General features: G+C 33.2%; 1 protein-coding gene across 2 annotated transcripts; it reads right to left on the bottom strand.

Annotated features, from left to right (window-relative positions):
* Positions 1-1,185: 1,185 nt before the first annotated feature.
* Positions 1,186-13,323, bottom strand: LOC7493857 (protein DETOXIFICATION 24). 2 transcript variants are annotated; one of them, XM_052446620.1, is made up of 9 exons: positions 13,145-13,323; positions 9,175-9,424; positions 2,992-3,533; positions 2,729-2,815; positions 2,576-2,632; positions 2,224-2,462; positions 1,982-2,101; positions 1,831-1,916; positions 1,186-1,757 (listed from the first exon to the last, which is right to left on the bottom strand). In XM_052446620.1, exons 2-9 carry the CDS (start codon positions 9,418-9,420, stop codon positions 1,677-1,679), a joined length of 1,458 nt encoding a protein of 485 aa, XP_052302580.1. In that variant the 5' UTR covers positions 9,421-9,424; positions 13,145-13,323; the 3' UTR covers positions 1,186-1,676. The 2 variants fall into 2 exon arrangements, with proteins under 2 accessions (XP_052302580.1, XP_052302581.1); XM_052446621.1 differs by lacking the exon at positions 9,175-9,424.
* Positions 13,324-23,096: the final 9,773 nt, after the last annotated feature.

Consider the following 23,096-nt stretch of genomic DNA (forward strand, 5'->3'; position numbering starts at 1 on the left):
CACCCCCCAGTTTAGTTTGCTCACAAAGATTCATGATAAGAGCACACATTTTTATGATTTAAGTTTGTAAGTACTTTTGAATGGTCAAGTTGAATACTATATTGTAGAGGAAAGGAATGAACCACAAGGGGACATATTGAGCTCTACTAGCTATTTCTTATTTTTTTACCGAGTAGTTTGAATATATTTAGGCTGGAAAGATGGAGACACGGAGGATTACTGTTGCAGTGAACCTCTAGGTTTGTGTAGAATTAAAATTTACAAAAACTTCTTTTCATTCAAATAAAAAAATAGTGAACCTCTAGATTTAATTCACTTATACATCGATGATTTAAAGTTTGTGCAAACTGGAGATGAGAAAAAATAATACATTACTTTCATAGATGATTGCATGAGATATTGTTATACTTATTTTTTTAGAAGCAAAGATGAGAGTCTTAAAATGTTGAAAAATTACAATAATGAAGTTGAAAATCAACTTGATAAGAAAATAAAGGTAATAAGAAATGATAGATGTGGAGAATACAAGGAACTATTTGGTGAATTCTGTTCCTAAAATGGTATTATCCATCAAATAACCGCTTCTTGTTCACCTTAATAAAATGACATTATGAAATGTAAGAACCGAACATTAAAAAATAATAATAAGGAATGCCATATTGATAAGTTCAGGAACCACTTATTTACTTATGGAGGGAAATTTTAACTACCAATTATATATTTAATAAAGTACATTATAAGAAGCTTGAGAGAACATCATATGAATTATAAAAAGATTAAAGATCTTCTTACAAATATCTCAAAGAGCAAGTGTGTTTAGCAAAGGTGACAATACCTAATTCCAAAAAGATTAAGATAAGATCTAGAACTATGGATTGTGTAGTATAAGTGAACTTTTTTTGAGAGATTTGTTTTTTAAAAAAACAAGATCGTGTACTCATATATATATTATGAATTTTTGTTTTAGATTTGATAACTTAGTATAATTTTTTTTAAAGTTTTTCCTTTTAAGATTTTTAATTAGTTTTAGGTTTTTAAATGTTTTATGGGTTTTCTAGGTTTTTTAATGTTTTTCAAAATATCTTAAAGTATTTTTTTTTAAATGTTTTTTAGGCTTTTCAAAATCTATTTTTCTTTTAAACGGTTGTAGGGCATTTTGATCTAAACATGACAAAAAAATACATATTGAAGAAAATAAGAATATATATATAAGAGCATGAAGATTTCTTAAGAAGGTACATGAGAGATTACATCCAATAAATACATCAATTAACCCGATGAGCAGAGTTATCTGGACCAAAAAACGTAGAAAGGAATTGCCATGGAAGCCAAGTAGAAGATGGACAAACTAGACAGAAGAAGAGAATTAGGAAAAACAAATCAAATTTTGATCACAAGCCTAAAGGTGACTGAATCCAAGCCACCATGAGACCAAGGAGATTACTGATCCATCTGCAACGTAATTAGCTTCACGGAGAGGAAAGAAAAACCACCTTGTTGAAGTGACCTCTTAATTACGAAATGGAAATTAGAATCGAAAGATTGTGTGTAGGAACCCAAGAGTAGTTCCTATCAGCAGATTTTAACCATTTAATCAGGTGTAAAGAATCGGATGCAACTTTTCATCTAAAAAAAACATGGTTTGAAAACGCAACAGCAAGCATTGTCCAGTACTTTCAAGCAAGATTGGAGTTTTCAACAGATTGCTTCGGTGGTTCCAAGAAAAATCGACCAAGACGTTCTTCTGCCTTGTGTACCTGGAAACAGAAGTTGTTTGCTTATAGTGAAAATAGCTTTATAACGTTATAATCTCATGCATTCTTTTCAAACCTGTTCATCCCAATCAATCCTCCATGTAAGGTAGGATAGCAAAAGTGTTAGAACTACAACTCCAGTCAACAATCCAATCCACAAACCATCAATTTGAATGGCTATGTTAAGCAGAAGATATTATAAATCTTGACAATATCCTTCTTACATACCTGGATCTGAAGATGAGCTACATATCCAAGCACAAGCCCTATAGGCACTCCAATCACATAATAGCTTCCCAAGTTGAGAAACGCAACAGTACTTTGCACACCAGCTCCTATGGCTACGCCTGGAGAAGAATTTTAACGGTTCAGTTTACATTACACAAATGCGTGCACTTAGACCCACAAAAAACAAACATCTATTCTGATATATAGTATTTGTCTATAGAATTTAGAATGAAATACTTGCCTGAAAGTACTGGATAAATACTATTTAACAACACTGAGAACGCAAGTAGAACATGAAGCCTTGACACAGATTCTGCAATTTCCTCATTACTTGTGAACAAGTATGCAATCTCATTACTGAAGACCAAGCACAAAATCCAGAGGATAATTCCTATAATTACTGAAGTAAGGAGGGCAACTTTGATAGAAAATCTTGCAGCTTTAGCATTGCCCTTTCCCAATTCATTTGATACACGCACGCTGTACAAAATGCAGCACACATGGAATTTGACTAAATATATCAGTTGCTCCGAAAATGGAGACAATAGAGAGAAAAAGAGAATGAGTGGTATTCTTAATGGTTAAAGCAATACCTTGAAGCACCTAAAAACCCAAGGCAAATCATGAAATCACATCCATAGATGTTGATGCTGAAACAAGAAATTAGCACTAGTCATCTTCTTTTTAATACTTAAAACTGATACAGGCCAAGCAACTGTATTGAGATTTGCACAATCAATTCTTACCAAATGGAGAAAGCAGATATAGCAACAGTTGCATTCTTCATATATCCAGCTAACAAGACAAGAATAGAGGTGTACCAAAACTCTAAGCTGTTAGGTTAAAGCATACACAATTAGGGTTCCATATGTTCTGTGCTTAACATCATTAAGGATTCAAGTATATATTTAACTATTTTTTTTCTTAAAAACAATCAGCCCTGTTAAATTCCCATATGTTAAATGGAACAAAAAGAATAAAATTGTTAGAGTTCAAACTTGTAAATTACCAAATCATAACTCCGGAGGATAATGAGAGCTTTACTAGAGGTAACATATCAGCAAAAGCAGCTTTAGTAAAGCCTTTCCATGTATGAGGACACCAACCTCCAAAGATATAGACAAACTCTCCAATAACCAGCAACCAAGCTGAAATGATGAATGCACTCATGGCACCAGCAACTCCTAAATCAAGTTTGATCACAAATAACCAGGACAAAAACACATGAACCAGAAAGGAGGAAGCGGTAAACAACCCGACAATCTTGTTTTTTTGTTGTGCTTGCAAGTACATTTGGATGGTCAAGCTCAAGACATAATAGTAGAGGATGGGAATGAACCATAGCGACATTTTCCCAGCTTCTATTGCTATATCCTCATCTTGTCCAAGTAGTTTTAATATGGGTGCTGTGAAAATGAAGAGGGGAAGCAAGATGGTTGCAGTTACACCATCAATGATCCATGATCGCTGCAAGTAAATACCCATCATGTGGTATTGTCCAGCTCCATACGCTTGGCCGCATAAGGTCTCAGTCGCACTTGACATGCCAATCTTCCGTGAGAGAAGATTTGGAATAATTGTAAGTCAATTATTGAAATAATTGTCTTCACCATATATAGATTTGGAACAACAGATAGGTGGCAAGACATGTAAAATAGGAAAGAGACATTGGTTCATTCCTAACTTCAATGCCTACAATGGACCAATAACTCTTTCTATGTGAGTTAAACCATTAAGTGAAAGTCAATACTAATCTTGGTGTAGTTCTAAATTTTTTATGCTAATCTCATTACTAGAAAATTGATAAATACAAATAGAAAACCAACAAAAATAATTTTATCAGTAAATTATTGTGAAATTTACTGATAAAATATTTTCTTGTTATGTCCTGCGGTATACATCGAAAAAATTATAGTGGGAAAAGAATAAATGAAAAAAAAAGATAAAAGAAAAATAACATGTCATTGTTACATACAATATTATAGACGAAATAAACCCATCGTTAACATCAATCGGTAATATTTAAATTATGACCTGACGAGTGACCACCATTCTCCCCCATTTCTTTTTCTTCCTATATTTTTCTCTATAAATAATAGCAGACCTCCCCTATTTTATCACAAATCAAACTCTCATCATCATAAAACTGGCCTCTCCAACACTCAGTCTGTCAGCATTTCTATTTTGGTTCAATTTTTCTTAAGGATTCCCCACATCAAGTAAGCAAAACTATCCATTTTTTTAACTCATTTTCAAAATGTTGATTTTTATGGCGTTTTGATGTGGTATATATAGTTTGCTTGTGTGTTTACTTGTTTTATAACTTTTTTCCATAGAAATTTGTTGCATGAATGTATTATTTGTACATGTTAGAGTTTGTTTGAAATTTTTTAAAATTATATTTGTTTTGTATTTGATGAAATTGATTTTGATTTTGTGACTTAGGTGTTTTGTAATGAAATAAACAATGGCTTATATATTGAGCACATTTCATATTTTGTCAATTTTATTGTTGAGTTAAAAATTTCAGTAAATGTGGAGGAATTTGAATTTTTATAGAAAATTAATAATAATTGAAGGGTATTATTAAAATAGATTGAATAAGTTTGAGTTAAACCAATGCTAGCTAATTTATTTAGTTCACATAATTAACTAATACATGTTGTCATCAATATTCTATATAGATTTGATATAAGTAATGGATGATCGTTCTTAGATGTATTATGTTTCACCTGAAGGGTTGCATAAGATGGAGTATTGTAATGGGGTTAAGGGTTTTATTAATTACACACTATCTAATCCGATAAATATTAGTGGAGGTGGTATTATATGTCCATATAAGAGATGCAAAAATAAAAAGTTTCTCGATCTAGATGTTGTTATGATGAATCTTCTACAAAAAAAAAGGTTGAAGAAGAAATACTTGTGTTGGCTTGCACACAGAGAACCATATATTCCTTACAAGACCATGATAGAAATGATGGTGAGGTCAACTTCTAGTTGTAGTAACGTGCATGGAATTGTAGATGATAATGATAATTCTTATAGGAGTATTGTTATAGATGCAATGATAATGAATTAGAGTTATACATGTGAATGTTCAATCATAGATGAAAAACCAAATATAGACGTGGCCATGTCTTTTGATCTTTTGAAAGACTCCGACAAACCATTATGGGATGGGGGCCCAAATCATAGTAAATTATTGTTCGTTGTACAAGTGTTCATCATTAAGTCAGATAATGGGCTGAGTAAGACCAGTAACAACATAATTGTCGAATGGACGGTAAACATTTTACCTGAAGGGAATAGGCTGAAAAAGAACTTTTATGTTGCTTAATTTATGATGAAACTCCTTGGCTTAAGATACCAGAAAATTAACATGTGTCCAAACTTCTGTATGTTGTACTATCTTGAAAATACATACTTGGTGTAAAACATATGGGTATGCTCGTTATAAACCCAGAACTGGCAAGGGAAGGACTCTAACGCACATAAAAAACTTAGATACTTCCCAATCACTCCTAGTTTGCAAAGGTTATTCATGTCTCCAAAAATTATTGAGCACATGATATGACATCATTGACATGATGCGGTGGATAGAGTCATGGTTCACTCTTTTGATGGTGAAGCCTAAAAACATTTTAATAGGGCATATCTTCAGTTCTTAATGGAATCATGGAATGTACATCTTGGGTTATGTACAGACGAATTCAATCCATTCAGGTCATTTGCTACTTCTTATTCTTGTTGGCCGGTGACACTCATAGTTTAAACTTGCCACTAGGAATGTGTATGAGGTCGAAGTTCATGTTTTTATCTACGGTCATACCCGATCCTAATATTCAAGGTTGGAATATAGATGTTTGTTTTTGATCATTGATTGATGAGATGAAATAGTTGTGGTTATCCAGAACTTTGACTTATGATGTCTCAAGGAAACATAATTTTTAGATGAAGGTTGTTTTGATATGGACTAGAAATGATTTTCCTGTGTATTAGATGGTTTCTAGTTAGAACACACATCGAAAATTAGCGTATCCATACTGTATGGAAAATTACAAGGCCTTTATCTTAACAAATGGTGGTAAAGTGCTTTTTTTTTTTATTGCCACCGGTGGTTTTTGCCAACTGATTATAAGTACAAAAAGAAAAAAAAAAGGACTTGTTTGTTGGTAGAGTTGAAAAAGTTATAGCATGCTGGTAGCGTCAAGTGAAGAATTGTATGACAATCGCAGTATAATGATAATGTGTTTGATTTTCAATCTGGCAAGCAGAAGTTTCCTGGTTTTGGTGTGACCCATAATTTGATAAAACAAAGTATTTTTTGAGAGCTTTCTTATTAGAAGACTAATCTCCTCCGCCATAATTTTAATATCATGCATATTAAAAAGAACATGTTTGAAAACATTTTTAATACGGTGATGGATGTAAAAGAGAAAATATAGGACAACATGAAAGCTATAATAAATATAACTTTGTTTTGTCACTGTAAGAATATAAAGTTTATTTATGATGGGTCACGAGTCATAAAACCCAAAGCTAACTTCATCTTAGATAAGAATGCACAAGTACTTATCTACCAAGAGCTTAAGAGTATGTATTTTCCTAATGGACATGCTTCAAACATATCTAGATTGGTGAATTAAGAGGATTGTAGATTGTATGGAATGAAGAATCATGATTGCCACATATTTATGCAAACACTCATTCCACTTGCTTATTTGGATTTATTGCTAAAAGTGATATGAAATGCATTTACAAAGATCAATAACTTTTTTTAGAGATATATTCTCTAACAAATTGCATAACCAACACATCTAGAGCCTTGAAATAAATATTGTCTAGAAAATATACAAACTTGAGATGATATTTCATCTATATTTCTTCGATGCAATAAAGAATCTACCGGTACATTTACCGTTTGAGGCAAACATTGGAGGCCTTGTCTAATAGATAGATGTATCCATTCGAGAGGTTAGAGATCACACATGCATCCTAATTAAATTTTTATTATCTTTTTAAAAATTTAAAACCTTCATTTAATTTCATGCAGATACTTGTGTGTATATTAAGATTTCGATATGCGAGACTTATATTATTGAAGAGATCTCAACATTTATCTTGTACTATTTTAAGCCTTACTTTAGAACAAAAATCAACCATGTTCCAAGACATGATGATAGGGGGAGTTCCTTGAATAAGAATTTGTTAATATTTTTCCATCCTGAATGACCTGTACTAAAAAATGCAGTAAAGGCCAGATACTTGACAAAAATTAAATTAAGATATACACATAATTATGTGCTATTTAACTGCGGTAAACTAAGACTTTTAATTTAGATCAACCCCTATTTAACATGTCTTTATTTTTTAACAATTTTTCTTGAATACTCTCATAAATTGATAGATTGAATAATTTCTAGTAGGCAATATCGTCAATGTTTATTGTCCTAAAATTCACATATGATTGAATCTCAAAATTGTCAATTACAAGATAAATAATTTGCCACGTGGTTCAGAAAACATGTAAGCAATACTTAATTATTCTTATATCTCGTAATACTTAATTTCATTACCCTTTTCTCTTTAACTGTTAATGGTTGTAATCATGTATCAAGTTTATCAATTAAGAGAAAATGCTAGTGTTACTTTGAATTTACTATATTCAAGTCTTGAAAGAAAGGTGAAGTGATATAACAATTTTTTTTTTTTATCAATGAACATGTTTTTCATACTGAAGAGTATGATCATTGTAGAAAGACATATAACAATAGAATTTGTGTTAATGAATCGACTTTTAATGAGTTTGAAATTGATTATTATGGGAAGTTAGAAGAGGTGATTGAATTGTAATATTATAACAAGTAGAATAAAGTCTTTTTATTTAAATGTTATTGGTATGCTTTGTAGAGGAATCTAGTGCATTAGGGTGAATTTGAAACCTCAAGTAGATTAAGGCAGACATCAATAAGTATTTCAAAGTAAAATACTATAATACCAAACTATGATATATATATCATAGTTTGGTATTATAGTATTTTACTTTGAATCCTTGGAGAAATTAGTAGATGATAATGTCAAGGAGGTAAATGAAGAAGATATTAGACAACAAATTATTTAAGTGATCACACAATATTATAGGGAAATTTTGATTCTTTTTTAAAATATTAAGAGATTTAATAAATTGTTATATAAGATTTAAACAAAAAAAAATCGAAGAAAAAAGCAAAATTCTTTAATTTTAATTACGAGGTTAACCCAGATTTAAGATACGACTTGGCAGGACTCTTGTATCACTTGTATCACTGTGTGGAGAACCAAAAACAAGAAGATTCACGGTTCCATTACCATGCATATCGGTGGATCTACTTCGTTCATTCCGTATGCGAAGCGAATGATGAGATTCTTTTTTATTACTTCTATTTTTTTTTTAAATTGTTGTTTTATATAAAAATATTTAACTAACAACAATTTTCTTTAGCAAACTACAATTCTTGGATGCGAAGTAAGATCGATGAAGCTTTTTATAGAAACTCACAAGTAAAATGATGACTGTCGGAAATAGGTGTAACAATTCATGGATAACCGAACTTAGAATTTTATGGTAAGTTGAATTTCAATAATTTTTTTTCTTAAGTTGTTATGTTTTTCGAATTAGCTGATTTTGTTTTAATATTATACAATATGAAAGATCATTAATTTTTAATATTAACAATATGGCAACTATATTTTAATATTTCGCCGTGTTATCACGTATCAATGGTGAAAGAATCTCAAAACAATTGGCCACCTTATCATCGCTCCTATGGCTATATCCGCATTAGCATGCGCGTAAGAATGTGCATCAGCAACATAAGACTATTTAATCTGAGATTTCTTTAATTTGTTGAATTATTGCTACTAGGGGTGTTTGAGAGTAAATTTTAATATGTTTTTTTATTAAAATTTAATTTTTTTGTTTCAAATTAATTTTTTTATTTTAAATTAAGTTTTTTGTTTCAAATAAATTTTTTAGTGTTTTTTTATCATTTTGATGTGCTGATGTGAAAAATAAATTTTAAAAAATAAAAAAAATATTATTTTAATACTTTTCCGAGCAAAAAAAACTTTAAAATACAATCATTACCATACTTTTAAATACCTTCTTAATTTTAGATAAAGCTATAAGGATGCTGAGAAGAGGACGTACCAATATGCCATTTACAAAGCGTATCAAAATGCTCTGTTGGAGGCCAAATGCTGCAAGATCCAATTCGCTAACGTGCCCCATGAACAATTGTGTAACAACTATCATTCCAAATGAAGTCAATCGTGCCACGGTTCCAGGAAAGGCAATCCCCCATAACTTCCCGAACTCCTTCCAAACCCTCTTCTTCAGGTCATCACTGTTAAGTTCTTCCGGCGAAACAAGCCTCTCTTCCATTGAATTATCCATGATTCTGTAAGGAAGAATGCTAAAATTAATGATTTTTCAAGCTTTTTGGTGAATATAAACTTCACACTGGACACATCTTCACGTGAATCTTCATATCAAGTCAGTTGCCCCAAAAATTGACGCCATACTGATGGCACGAACCAGTCTAGTCTGTCATAATAAAGTTGTAGGGTATTATTATTTTTGAAATAAAATTATAGGTCTAAAATGAAATCTAATTATTATTTAAGGGGGTTTCCATCATTTCATAATTTTAAATATTAAAAGATTTTAATGAAAATTTTTACTTATTAATGGATGGAGTAAACTATAAGAAAGAATTGGCTATTTTTATATATTATAATATACCTGAAAAAAATTATATAATTATTTATATAATACCGAGGATGTTTGAAATTTAAAGAAACAAATAAGCTAAAAATAATTAACATTGTTAAATCAATATTTAATATAATAGTATGGATGTATTTTAAACAAAGAGAAATTAAAATATATATAATTAATATTTAACTTATATAAAATTTTAATTGAAGGGGTAAAATATATAAACATGCATGATGAGGCAGGCCTAGACGATGCAATAGGCTTTCAGTCTCAATCCTAAGCACAAATATGTCTCGTGCACAAGGCCCTACTTCCACAAAAATAAAAACATAAACGACGAGTCATCCGACTTGATAAATGATACGGTATCCAGTGGCATTCCAATCATTAGAATTTCATGATTTGCCGATTTGTTTTTACCTCAAACACGCCCCAGGAAAAAAACTAAATACCTTGATAAACTCATTTCCAACATGAAAAATAATAATAAATATGCTAAAGAAAGAAGTCTTTCAAATTCAAATTAGAGAGACATAATAGTTTGAAGGGATTTCAGATCTTCACACATTTCAAGGCTATATGGACAAAATATATCCAGCATCTGACATCTAAGCCTTTCTTGCGACAGTTGCATTCCGATGCAAAAAACCTGAATAAGGAGATTCAAGGTTCCACTACCACGCATACCTGCGAATTCATTCTGTTCGTTTCATATGCGAAACAGATAGTAAAGATTCTTTTTTATTACATCTATTTTTTTTTTAAATTTGTTTTATATAAAAATGTTTGACTAACAATAGTTTTTTTTTTTTTTGCAGGCTACGGTTCTTGAACACGAACTAAGACCAATGAAGCTTTTGATAGAAACTCACATGTGAAATGATGACCACCGGAAAAAGGATGCAGCAACTCGTGGATAACCGAGCAAAGAAGTTTATGGTAATTTGGATTTTAACAATTTTTCTTTCTTTAGTTATTATTTTTTTTTGAATTAGATGACTGTTTGTTTTTTCTTTCAGGAAACATATACCACTCGATTGTAGGAGAGATATGAGGACGATCCTTCGACTCATCTGAAACTTGATTTGAATTTGTGATTAAATGTTGGATCGTTTGGTGGACCCGATAAAAATTAGGTTTATAGTATATCAAACACTACGGTCCAAGATTTGCGAAGGGCCCATAGTGTTTTGACCGTTGGATGCTCACAATCAGTTTCCAACACTCAATCTCTAGAGTTCCAGGCAATTGTATAACAACAAGTTGAAGCTTGAACGACTGTATGTGATGCTGAGACACAACGACTTAGTACTGAGATGGTAAAAACTTAGGTGATTGTACATAGAATTGAAATCAAACATGGATGGTACATGTGGTCCATTTTATAACCCCCAGTCTCAGCAAAGACCCGCCTCCTTCTCCTTCAACCCCTTTCTTCTAGATGAATTTGATTTAAAATGATGAATTTTTAAATCTATAATAAATATTTGGTTTTTTTTGTAATTTAATTTCTTTTAATATTTTTAAATGATAAATTTTTATTTTTTATTATCTTAACAAATAATTCATTTCTACTATATAGGTTGTGTGATTTTTGGTATAAGACACAAAAAAATATGCTGCAGAAAGAGCTCTTTCGGACTGGAAATATAATGATTTGAAAGGATTTCATACCTCCATATGTCTCAGAAATACCAACAATTCGGAGCTCTAATCTGTAAATTGGAGCTCTAATCTAACCTTTTGTCCATATATTAACTTTTAAATACCAACAATCGAACTTAGGATGTTTATATTTATGTTATGGAGATTGAAATGAGTCTATTCTCAACCAAAATCTGATGTTTCGTGATTTTCTTTCTTCTCCATTTCTCCAACCATCCTCTCTCCCTAAAAGCAAGAGGGCACGAACTGTTTTGAACATTTGGCATTTTACATAGGAGGACTCAAATTAACAATGTCAAATTAAAGGATTGAAATGAATATTGAACTAAATTGACATTGGTTTGCTCTAATCCTTGTAAAAAACGACATCAATTTTTTTTTATAGCAGGATTACGATTTATTTTAAATAGTAACATGAACCCATTCAATTTTAAATAGAAAAAAAAATTCTATTCAGTTTTACTATTTATAATATGTTATATTACTTTTTTTTTAAAATCTATTCCTTTGATTAATTTGTAATCTCTTATGAAAAATTTTCATTTAATTTTTTTTTTCCTTTGCCTTTGTTTGGACATTTTTAGTTTCTAAAACTTCATAAATTTTTTTAGGACATGATTAATTTTTCTTTTTTAAATATAAATCAATATAGTTTATAAAAAAATTCTTGGAATTTAAATGAAAGTAACATGATTTTAAATGTATATTTAATATAATAGTTAAAAAAATATTGCAAATAATCAATCTATCCTAAGTTTTTGAAGAAAAAAATCTAAAAATAATTTATTAATAATGACAAGTAAGAAGCAAAAACAAATAGTATGTGATCTATGTGTGATGCTCATGTAGTATGTAGGGCCTATAAACGAAAAAGAAATTAGAAAAAAATAATCAGAAAAAGCAGAGTCCACATATTTTATTTATGTTTTCTTTATATCAAAATTTCTTCAAAATTGACTTTGGCTCACTCGAATTTCTACTGTAATAGATTAAAAAATAACCTTTTGCGAAGTGTTTATCAATATCCTACAAGTCAGAAGTCCTTCATTTATAGACGTTGGGGCAATGCCTTTGTCCAAGGACGTAGGATTAAATCTCTCTCTCCCCCTCCATATATATATATATATATATGTATATATATATATATATATTGAAGATATAAATTAAGAAAGCTGATCCCCTCATATCTCCATGTCCAATAAAAGTACATGGGATCATAAACCAAAGTAATCCTACGTCCTTGGTTTGTTCTGTGAGAGAGAACAAAAGGAAAGCGTAGTAGAGACTGGCAGTTGCAAACTTAGGTTTCCTTTTCTTTTCAGGTTGGTAGTAGCAAACGATTAGCTGGGCACGTTTTAATGTATTCCCCACCACGTAAAAAGCTCAAAAACTACTACTGGAGCTAGCAGTCAGTCATTTGCTGGCTCTGATAATATCAGTCTTGTTCCAAAGGTTTGAATCTTATAATAATATCCTATTATGTGTCTTAAAATTCGGAGACCTTAATGATCTGAATGTCGCAGAATGAAGCAGAACAACATTGTCACTACTCGTTTATATATGTGCACTATAAAAGGACCACATTTGTATTAATGAGATGAACTATATAGTTAAGGAAAAGCTAGCAGAACAAGAATATGAAATGTTAAATAAATAAAAACAGGAAAGGGAGAGAATAATGGCAGCGTAGGAACAATGAAATTAAGCATTTACTCTTTGTAATTTGCATGCGTACCTTTTAAGTATTCTTTAAGGCTGAATTAACCGATTGAAGTTTGCTTCGAAGTTAGAGTAATGTCCACACAGAGAGAGAGATAGAGAGAGAGAGAGAGAGAGAGAGAGAGAGAGAGAGAGAAGAGACGTTGTGACGCTTGGGGAGGAGTGCAGTGTGTCAGTGTGTCTGTTTTCTCTCTGTTCTTTCTATGGGTATTCATTTATAAGAAAAACAAAATTGGTTAATAGAAAAACAAAAGGGACAAACGAAGAATGGTTGGTCGCTTGTTTATTGATGGAAGAATGTGTGCGAACCCCCCCATCTACAACTTGTATACGCACCATTTTGAGTATCTTACTGTTGTTAAAATATATTTTGTATATTGGATGGTTAAAGAAAATTTTATTCTAGAGTGAAAAAAAAAATAAGATTTTGTTATATTTTATAATATAGATTTGGATGTTGGAGGAAAGATTTGGAAGAAAAACTAAAATTAATAGATATGATGGTACTTTGCACTTGATACTTTTATGTAACATAAATTATTTTTATTATTATTTTTAGAATTAATTAATCTAGTAATTATACATGAGATCCTGCCAAATTATTGAAATAATTTGAATGAAGAGTTTCCTTTCAAACTCTATAAATATATTGGTATGAAGAGATGTGTTTCTGAACTCTACATACATATTGGTTTGAAGAGACGTGTCTCTAAACTTTACAGACATATTAGTCTGAAAGAATATTATTTTATTTATAAATACCAGTTTGATGTTGAAAGAAATTAATTTTTCTCTACAAACTCTCTGTTTACATTTATCAGAAACAAAACAGAACTTCTTAATAAACTTATAGAAGTTCTTGTCTATAAACTTAAAACTTTTTTATATCCTGAAGATATATCATTTTAACCCTACAACAAATATAATAAAAGTAATTAATACCTTAAAAATAACAAAAAAATGATTTGTTACGTGCCAAAATGTTCCTCTTGTCCTTATTAGTCTGGGTTTAAAGAAGAAGATTCTTTTTTATATATTTATATACACAAGATAGATGGTTCATGCTATATTATTGGCTAGGCTAAACTTTTTTTTATTGCTAAAAGAAGATATTCAAGCTACGAATTCAAGACGATCCAAGTTAAATTAACTAAAACTGGACATATTATATACTATTATAAACCTATGAATCTTCCTGACAATATTGACTGCTCTTCCAATTGTAACTTACACTTAAGTACACCTTAGATTTGCTCCGGGACAACAGAGGACAGTCACCTTATTACAAAGGTAGATCTGGTTCTCAAAATAAGAAAAAAGTCTCAATAATGTTCTGTTCTGCTGTCCTATTCTACATACCTGGTTCATCACTAACATTAGAATATATTAGCGAGCCTTTTTCTTCTTGTTTTGGCAGGAAACAGATGCGCTGCCATGTTAATTTGAATTGTCAGCTTGCTTGGATGAACTCTTGTTTTTTTTTGCTACTGATCTCTTCTGAGAAGATGTGATAGACACTTGTGTGGATGATAACTTGAGAGTCAAAAAATGAAAGATGAAAACCAATGGAAAGAATAGTAGTTGTAGCTGCCAACTGGTAGCTGCAAACAATTAATTGCAACCAATAAAACACACCACTTGGATCTCAAATTAATTCCAAATTTGTGGATGACATAAACCAGACTACTTTACATGGTAAAAACCTATCAATTAATCCTTGTACTACAAAATTTGACTTCAGAAGCACTATGGTTTTGATTCCTAGGTCAACCCAAATGGAGATGGAGATTAAATCTAACTAAGATAAAATAAAACGTTCTTGAAAAAGAAATTTGATAATAAAATAAAATAAAGAGTTTTGAAGGGAATTATTTTGTATAAAAAAATAAAAATATCTAAGAATATCCAGATTTGTCTAATGATATTTCCGTTATCAAGATGACATTGTCACGATACAAATATAAATAAAAACCCAACACACTTGTTGATAAGTGTCGATACACGACGTCGGGCGACGGCTCCTGCTTTTTTGTTTATTTGACAAAAAGGGTTTTTTTCTCGATTGGAGGAAACAAAGATTTTATTGGAGTCGCCATCTAGTAATTTGAGGGAAACTAGAAATCCCAAATTAGACACTGGTCCCAGAGATTCAGGTACGGGGTTAGTTATGATTAAGGGAAGATAGACACCACCCTTAAAACATCCTTTCAATAGAAAGGTTACCCTTACTTGTGTGTTTTTTTGTTTGATTCAAATGCGATTATATTTTGGGCTTATTTGTAATTGTTTTTTTAAATGATTAACGTCGGTCCCTAAAAATAGGAGACACGTTAAAAATGACATCAGTCCCTAAAAATTAGGAGACTCGTCTAAAATATTGACGTTTGTCCCTAAAAAGGAGAGTTACGTCTGGGTTACCAAAAGAAATAATGGATATAATCCATTATATTTTGGGTTTATTGGTAATTTGTTTTTTTTCAAATGGTTAACGTCGGTCCCTAAAAATAGGAGACGCGTTAAAAATATTATCAGTCCCTAAAAATTAGGAGACCCGTCTAAAATATGACGTTTTAACCCTAAAAGGAGAATTACGTCTGGGTTACCAAAAGAAATAATGGACATAATCCATATTTTGTATTTATATTTTTGACATCGGTCCTTTTAAAACAAAGAGACGTGTCGACTTTGATTTTTGTATTTTTTACAACATGCAAGAAAATTTACAAGCATTTATATATATAAAAAATATCAAAAATACCAGTAGAAACCCCAAAAAATTACCTGAGTGCCACTGTATAGGCAAAATAATGAAATACCCTTGAATTTCTCCGAAATTTGCGAAAATGCCACTGGCGGCGCGTGTGGCCCACGCGCGGTTACTGTTGGAGGGGGTGAAATTTTCTGGCGAGATTTCCGGCCAAAAAATGGTTGCTTATGGTAGATCTGAGGGCGAGGATTCTGATGGCGGTGGTATCGACGGCCGTTTATGCCTGAAGAGGGAGAATCGTCGGTTTGAAGCTTCGGTGGCCGACGAAAATCGTGGCCCTTTTCCGGCCTGATGGGGAGGAGAAAACGCTGAAAACGGCCGGAGTTTTGATTTATATGAGGATAGAAACCTTTCTGTGGTGGTTCGGAAGCTTCAAACGGCGGGAAATGGGAGATCGGAGGAGAGAAAGAGAATCGCCGGCGAGAGGAGAGAGAGACTCTGAGATGTGCTACGGTGTGAACGCGCGCATGGTGCACCGGTGCAGATGAAGGCTGTGAACCGTTGGATCTCAGTTGAACTGATCCTACGGCTGTGTTTGGCTGGATCTGCAAGTTGATCGGACGGTCCGGATGGGCAGATTGGTTATCCGGTGTGACGCGGTGTACCGAGAGCTTGGTACACCGGGTTACGTGGCGCCACCGGATCTAAAGACAAATTGTTTTAAGGGCTGAGATTGATTTGGGTTTTAATTGGGTGTGGTAAGCCCTATTGTATCCTATTAAATCAACGGTTCAGATCTAAATACTATTAGATCTAATAGTTAGGATATTTTTGATATTTTTCAGATTGTTTTTAATCAAAATCAATATCTTACTCGCATGAAGAATGAAGAAATAGTAAAAAAACATGAATAGTGATATAGGATATCGTCTCTCTATTCTTTTCTCCCCCCCTTTTTTTTTCACTGGCGCACTGTCACTGACTATTTATAGCCAGTGACAGGGAGACATGCAAATCTTAAATTTCCACAAATCTTATTTTTTAATCACCGTTTGCTTTCGGCGCAACTGCCCGTTTGACAAAATTTTTTATTTTATTTTATTTTATTTTTATTATTATGTATAATAATATATATTTATATAGGTAAAATTAAAAACTCAATTCAGTATTAGAAAAACCCGATTCAACCGCTAAAAATCCATTTTAATGACCGAAAATTATGTTGAAACACTGGGAAAAAAAACTTTTGATGGGTATCAACCCGGTAAACCGGGTTTTGACTAAAAATAACAGTTTTGACCCAAAATAGCCTGAAACTCATTTTTTACCCTGGTCGACATGGTTTGACCCGTATTGACTCGGTGGACTCGGTTCTTATGGAAAGATGCGGTTTACTCAAGAAAAATGTTTTTTTTTATTATTTATTTTTTTTATTATTTTTTTTAATTTTAAACTTTTTTTTAATTTTTTTATTTTTATAAATAATAATAGAAATAAAATAACATTCAAGAAAATCTTGGTCAATCCAAAATTGGGTTACAACAGTTGCCCCCTCTTTACAATGCTTACGGTGCAAAGGCATTGGAAAATTCATTTTCTTTTGACTTTGCATAGTAAGTTTTGTAAAGAAAAACGATGGAAGTGTTGAAAAATACACAGATTTTTCGGTTGGTCTAATTCTTATGGGCGACCTGCCCAAGTGAAAAACATGAAAGTGTTTTCAATATTGGTTTTGTGAAATACGTGAAAGTGATTTTAGCAATGGTGTTGTGAAATACATGAAAGTGATTTCAACAATGGTCCTATTTTCCAGATGACCACCTCGATGATAAAATGCGAGGAAACTCGCAAGTGGTCTAATTGTTCCAGGCGACCTGCCCGATGATAAAATACGAGGAAACTCGCAAGTGGTCTAGTTGTTCCAGGCGACCTGCCCGATAGTGAAGAAGAAAGCAAAGAATTTTGCGAGTGGTCTAATTGTTCCAGGCGACCTGCCCGATGATAAAATGCGAGGAAACTCGCAAGTGGTCTAATAGTGAAAAATGCGAGGAAACTCGCAAGTGGTCTAATTGTACCAGGCGACCTGCCCGATAGTGAAATACTTGAAAGTGATTTCAATATAGTCTTGTGAAACACATGAATGTGATTTCAGCAATGAGCTTCAGGGTTGATGAAAACTTCTAAATGAAGTCATACCTGTATGGTTGAGATCTGATTCGTAAATCGATCTTAGAGATGATGAAAGCTTCTCAAGAAAGTCCTGTATGTACGATTGGGATTTGATTTGTAAATGGATCCCAAAGATGAGGAAAGCTTCTCAAGGAAGTATTGTATCTACAGTTGGGATTTTGATTTGTAAATGGATCCCAAAGATGAGGAAAGCTTCTCAAGGAAGTCCTGTATGTATGGTTGGGATTCGATTCGTGGATCCCAAAAATGAGGAAAGCTTCTCAAGAAAGTCTTGTATCTACGGCTCAGATCTGATCTTCTGTTCGAAACAAATGGTAGGAGTAAAATCCTTATAAATCCCGCGGTATTTGGTGAAAGACATCATCAACTTCTTGCATGTCCAATATTTTTAAAGTTCTTAAAGCTTTAACCATGTCTTCTTCTTCTTCCAATGCTAACCCAAACCATGTTCCTGCAGTAGAGCCTGTAGTTTGGCGTACTACCTTTGAAGTGAATGGTCGTCCAGTTACAATAGAAGATACTGTAATGGACAATGAAGATACTGCTATAGCCGTGGCTAGAGACATGATCCTTCCTCGTGATGAAATAATGCTGGCAGCCAGGATCGATATTGAAGCAGTGAATCAGTCACTTGCTCTCAGTATCAGAGCTACTTCGTCTTTGGTGAACGTTGCAGAGCGTATTCATGCCAGAAGACTTGAGTTGAATACTCAAGTTCTTGATCTCCATCATCAAATCAAGAATTTAAGGAATAGACTCCGTGATGAGAGACGTCACAGAAACAACTTGGAGAGGAGAAACCAAGAGTTAAATGCACGTGTTGACTTTTGGAGGGACTATGTTAACACACGACACCTCGAGTTCGAGGAAGAGATGGAGCACATGCATAAGCAATTTGAGGAATTTCGAGGCATGATTGACCATCAAGATGAAAATATCCCTAATCGTCCTCGCACTGTTTAACATTTGTACTTGTAAACCCTTTTTCCATGAATAAAAATCCATCTTTCTTGTCTTCATTTACGAATTTTGCTTTTGTGGAATTGCCATATTTGATGTGATTTACAAGAACTTCAATTCATGTGAGTCTCGTTGGATCCCAGTGGGAATTTTGTTTCTTGAAATATCTGCAAAACAAATATGCAATGCTCGTGAAGTTAGATGATATGCAATGCATCTTACCTGTTTTTGAAATATAGGTTCCCCCCTCTTTGATGCTTCATCGTCATAGGGTGGCTTTGTTTGCATTCCAAAGCCATCTTGGGCTGTCCACGATAATTACTGCTCTCGCTGTTTATCACTTGACAATTCCCCCAAGTGTAGTGTTGCTTGATTTATCATTAAGAAGCTTAACAAATCGTTCATCTCCTGGATTCTTTCAAGAATTGTTCTCTGATTGATTGTGCGCATCGTGCCAACACCTATCAAGATTGTCAATCAGTTATGAACTTACCTCCAATTGAAACATACCCTTCAAGTATATGCGGTCATCCACTTTCATGGAACTGTCATGTCATTCAGACCTGCATCTCATACTTTGCAGTCAAAAGCTCATCGTTGTATGCTCAGTTTCTTTCTCAATAAGTTCTTCTTAGCTCATCTAACCAGATTGTGAAAAGAAATGCCTGGACCTCATCAATGATGTCGCTTTTATCACCCATACTCATGTGGTGCAGTGCGCATTTGAGCTTCAAATCAGATGGTCCCACGGTCAGTTTAGGTGGGTGCGGTGCATCCTCCCAACATTCATTCAAAGCAATCATGTGATAACATCTTTCAATAGTCATAGCCATATTGGAGATGATAAACCAAGATGAAGATATGAAGATGTCCTTCAGGTACATCTTTACTCTCAATTATTGTCGAGGTTTACTGGATCATAAACTGTTCTTGCACATCATTGCCCTTAATTGATCTGAATGTGCTCATTCACTGATTATCTTTCTTTGATTCATATTATCCTCAGTTTATTTATTCATCATTTGATCATCTCTACCCCCCAGTTGATTTAAATACTGTTTGTTTTCCTTCTCGAAGGTCCATTATATTGCCCCCAGAAGTGTCGAGAAGAATTGATGTCATTTCTGTCAGGAATCTGCAAACTCAATTGATGTTCTTCTTATTTGAAAATCTTTCTTATTTTGGAATCAAATCTCACATTTCAAATGTCATGTCTATTCAAGTCTAATTGTTGAAATGAAATCAGAGAGATGTCAGTTTTTGAAAGTATTTTTGAAAATCAAGCTTCGTTGGTTAAAGATCCAACACACGCTATTCAATGTAGTCCTTTGATTGTCTTGTATTTTGAGAGAGAGAAAAAAAATGGAACCATTGTAAGATTAAAATGGCTTTTCTCATGGTTCTTTGTATCCATTTTAAACTCTAATTTTGGGTATATCTTTTGATTGTCTGTGATGAGGTGACCTTTTATGAATTTCAAGAAAAACAAGGTACCCGAGTCAAGACTTGAGGCTTTATCAAGAAAGATTGTTTCTTTTTCTTAGCACCAATTTTATCAGTATGCATAATAATCAGTAGCTTGATTCATGAAGTCACGACCCTTATGAAATAACTCTTCAAGTTTTGAGATCGCCATTTATCGGTTCAGATTGCTTACTTGATTAAAAAGGGCTTTTTAAAGCACGTAATGTAGGCTATGGTTCATGGCTATGAAAAAAAGGAATTTCACAAGCTCAAAAGGTGTTTGAGGGTTTCAAGAACCTAGGATCACCATTAATTACTCATCAATCTCTTTTCCTCACATTGTCTTTGTAGAGACAGTGACATATAACCTTGTTAATCTCAAAAATCAAAATTTGTTTAACATAGGTCATAACGCAAATCCAACTTTTCTTTGATGAATAGCCAATCTAATCTTTTGAAGATCGTAAAGGCTTTATCATAGACACACCAAAAGACATCACACTTGATTTTTTTCGGGTTAACTTTTGGCATTTGTTGTGTCTTTATCAATCTTTGGCTTTCTTCTTCTAGCCCTTTCTCAATCATTGGACTTTTGTTCTAAGCCTTCCCTTTATCCATCGACTCTAACATTGTCTTTGTCTTTTCTAGGAAAAGATTCTCATTGCCCCTAGTGTGGGGTGTGATCCTAGTCAGGGTTTTTTTATGAAAGAAATATTCTATCAGCTCAAAATGGGACTGCAAGGGATATATATTTCAAGAATTGTGAAAGGATGAAACAAAAATGGCCTTTTCTCATTTCAAGCAAGGTCGGTTAGAACCGATAAATTTTGACCTCATCCAATGTAATGATTTAGACTTGTACGAATCATAATTCATGAGTCCATAACTACTGAATCCACTACGTGTCATATGCATATTGCTAAAACTTAGCTGCATGGTGTATGGTTCAATTTCATGTGTGAGCTCAAAATTTTCTTGGTCACCTCATGTCATTTCAACAAGCATTGAGTCATTCAAGCAAAATAATTTTAATCTTCAGGATTGACTAATCTTAAATGCATGTTGGAGCTTGATCAAAATATTTTGTCAAAATAACCTTTGAAAGAAACATCTCATGCTTTCAGAATAACAAAGGGATAAAGAAAAGACATGTTTCGTTAAAAGATGAGATGTGATCCCAAAATAAAATGCAGAATGACAAAACTCATAACAAAAAGGATCGACAGTTTAACACTCTTCTTGGATCAGTTTTTCTGGCGATATCTGTGTTTTGCCAAGCATTTCGATCACTTGTCAATCTGAGGATGTTGAGGTGACAATATGGTCGATGACGTCATTTTGCACAAACTCAACTTAATTCTTGAAAATCTTGCAACTGTTCAACTGAATGGCACAAAATCCCCCAATGATATTCAAATCTCTTTTCTGGATTATACCACCTAGAAAACGATGGTTGTATAGGATTTGACAGAGTCAGGGCAATAAGTCCGGAGTCTAACAGATGCTGGTGGACAAACTCGAGTGGTCGAGATATGTCAATCTTGGCAAAGACATTTTAGCAGTTGATGCTACAGTGAGACCTGGTTGGACCACATAATTAAGGCTTCCCATCGTCAGAGTTATCCTTTGATTCATCTCTCATTATTGTTCTAGAATCCTTGGCAGAATCTTCAATCATTCCCCTCTTTGTAGCTTGTTCAATTCTTTCGACAATCCTCACAACCTCATGTAAATCTTCCAATGTTGTTGTGGTTATTTATGGATTGGTAGAAACTTTCCAACAACCAGGTGATCTTAGTAACGCGCAGAAACATGCAGCACCACCATTACCGATGTGTGGAATCATGCATTGTCTCAACTGGAAGAGAAAATGATGAATCTGAAACCCTTTCGTCTCCTCTTCGATTCCTCATTGGCAGTACAGCAAACAAACACCTATAGTGGGAATTCTGCTTTGTTAAAGTTGCAATGTCTGCTCTTGTTTTTCTCAGAGCAACATCCGATACTGCTGGACCGAAATGATGTTCACAATAGAGATGTCTGGAAAGAAGGCCAATGCATCAGGAACAGAAAGCTAGCAGTTATTATGTGCCCTTGGAATATGTGAAGGCTTTGAACGACTATCAGTGCAGTTAAACGAGAATAAGGGTTGACATTAGTTGATGACTGAAGGCACTGCTGCCGTTGTTCATGACTAAAAAAGAGAGGTGCAACTTCAATGGAACGTGGACAAGTAGTGTTCCCAGCAAGAGCCTGTACAGACGTTCCCTTTCCACTCTTGAAGCTCAACACTTATTCAAACAGGTTTATAAGTCGAGCTACTTCACCTTTACTGCTCTTAACTTCTTTTTGATAATGAGCCTCTAGCTAACCCCTGTCTTGATTTTCCATCTTCATCAGTCCATTAGACCTCAGGTAGGGGGAACATATGTTTCAACCGTGTGCATGCTTGATAAATGAATGAAATGCACAAATGGATGCAAAATGCCATATGTTTTATGCATGCTTGTTATTTGTTTCAAGTTTTCCTTTAGCTTATGACGAGGAACAGACCATATCAGATTCTCTTAAGAAAGTTCTCACTGAGGACTCCAAACCTACAGGAACTTGAACCAATTTAGGGGAGAAATTTGATGCCATAAATCAG

The sequence above is a fragment of the Populus trichocarpa genome, chromosome 13, assembly GCF_000002775.5.
Source record: "Populus trichocarpa isolate Nisqually-1 chromosome 13, P.trichocarpa_v4.1, whole genome shotgun sequence".
Taxonomy (NCBI): domain Eukaryota; kingdom Viridiplantae; phylum Streptophyta; class Magnoliopsida; order Malpighiales; family Salicaceae; genus Populus; species Populus trichocarpa.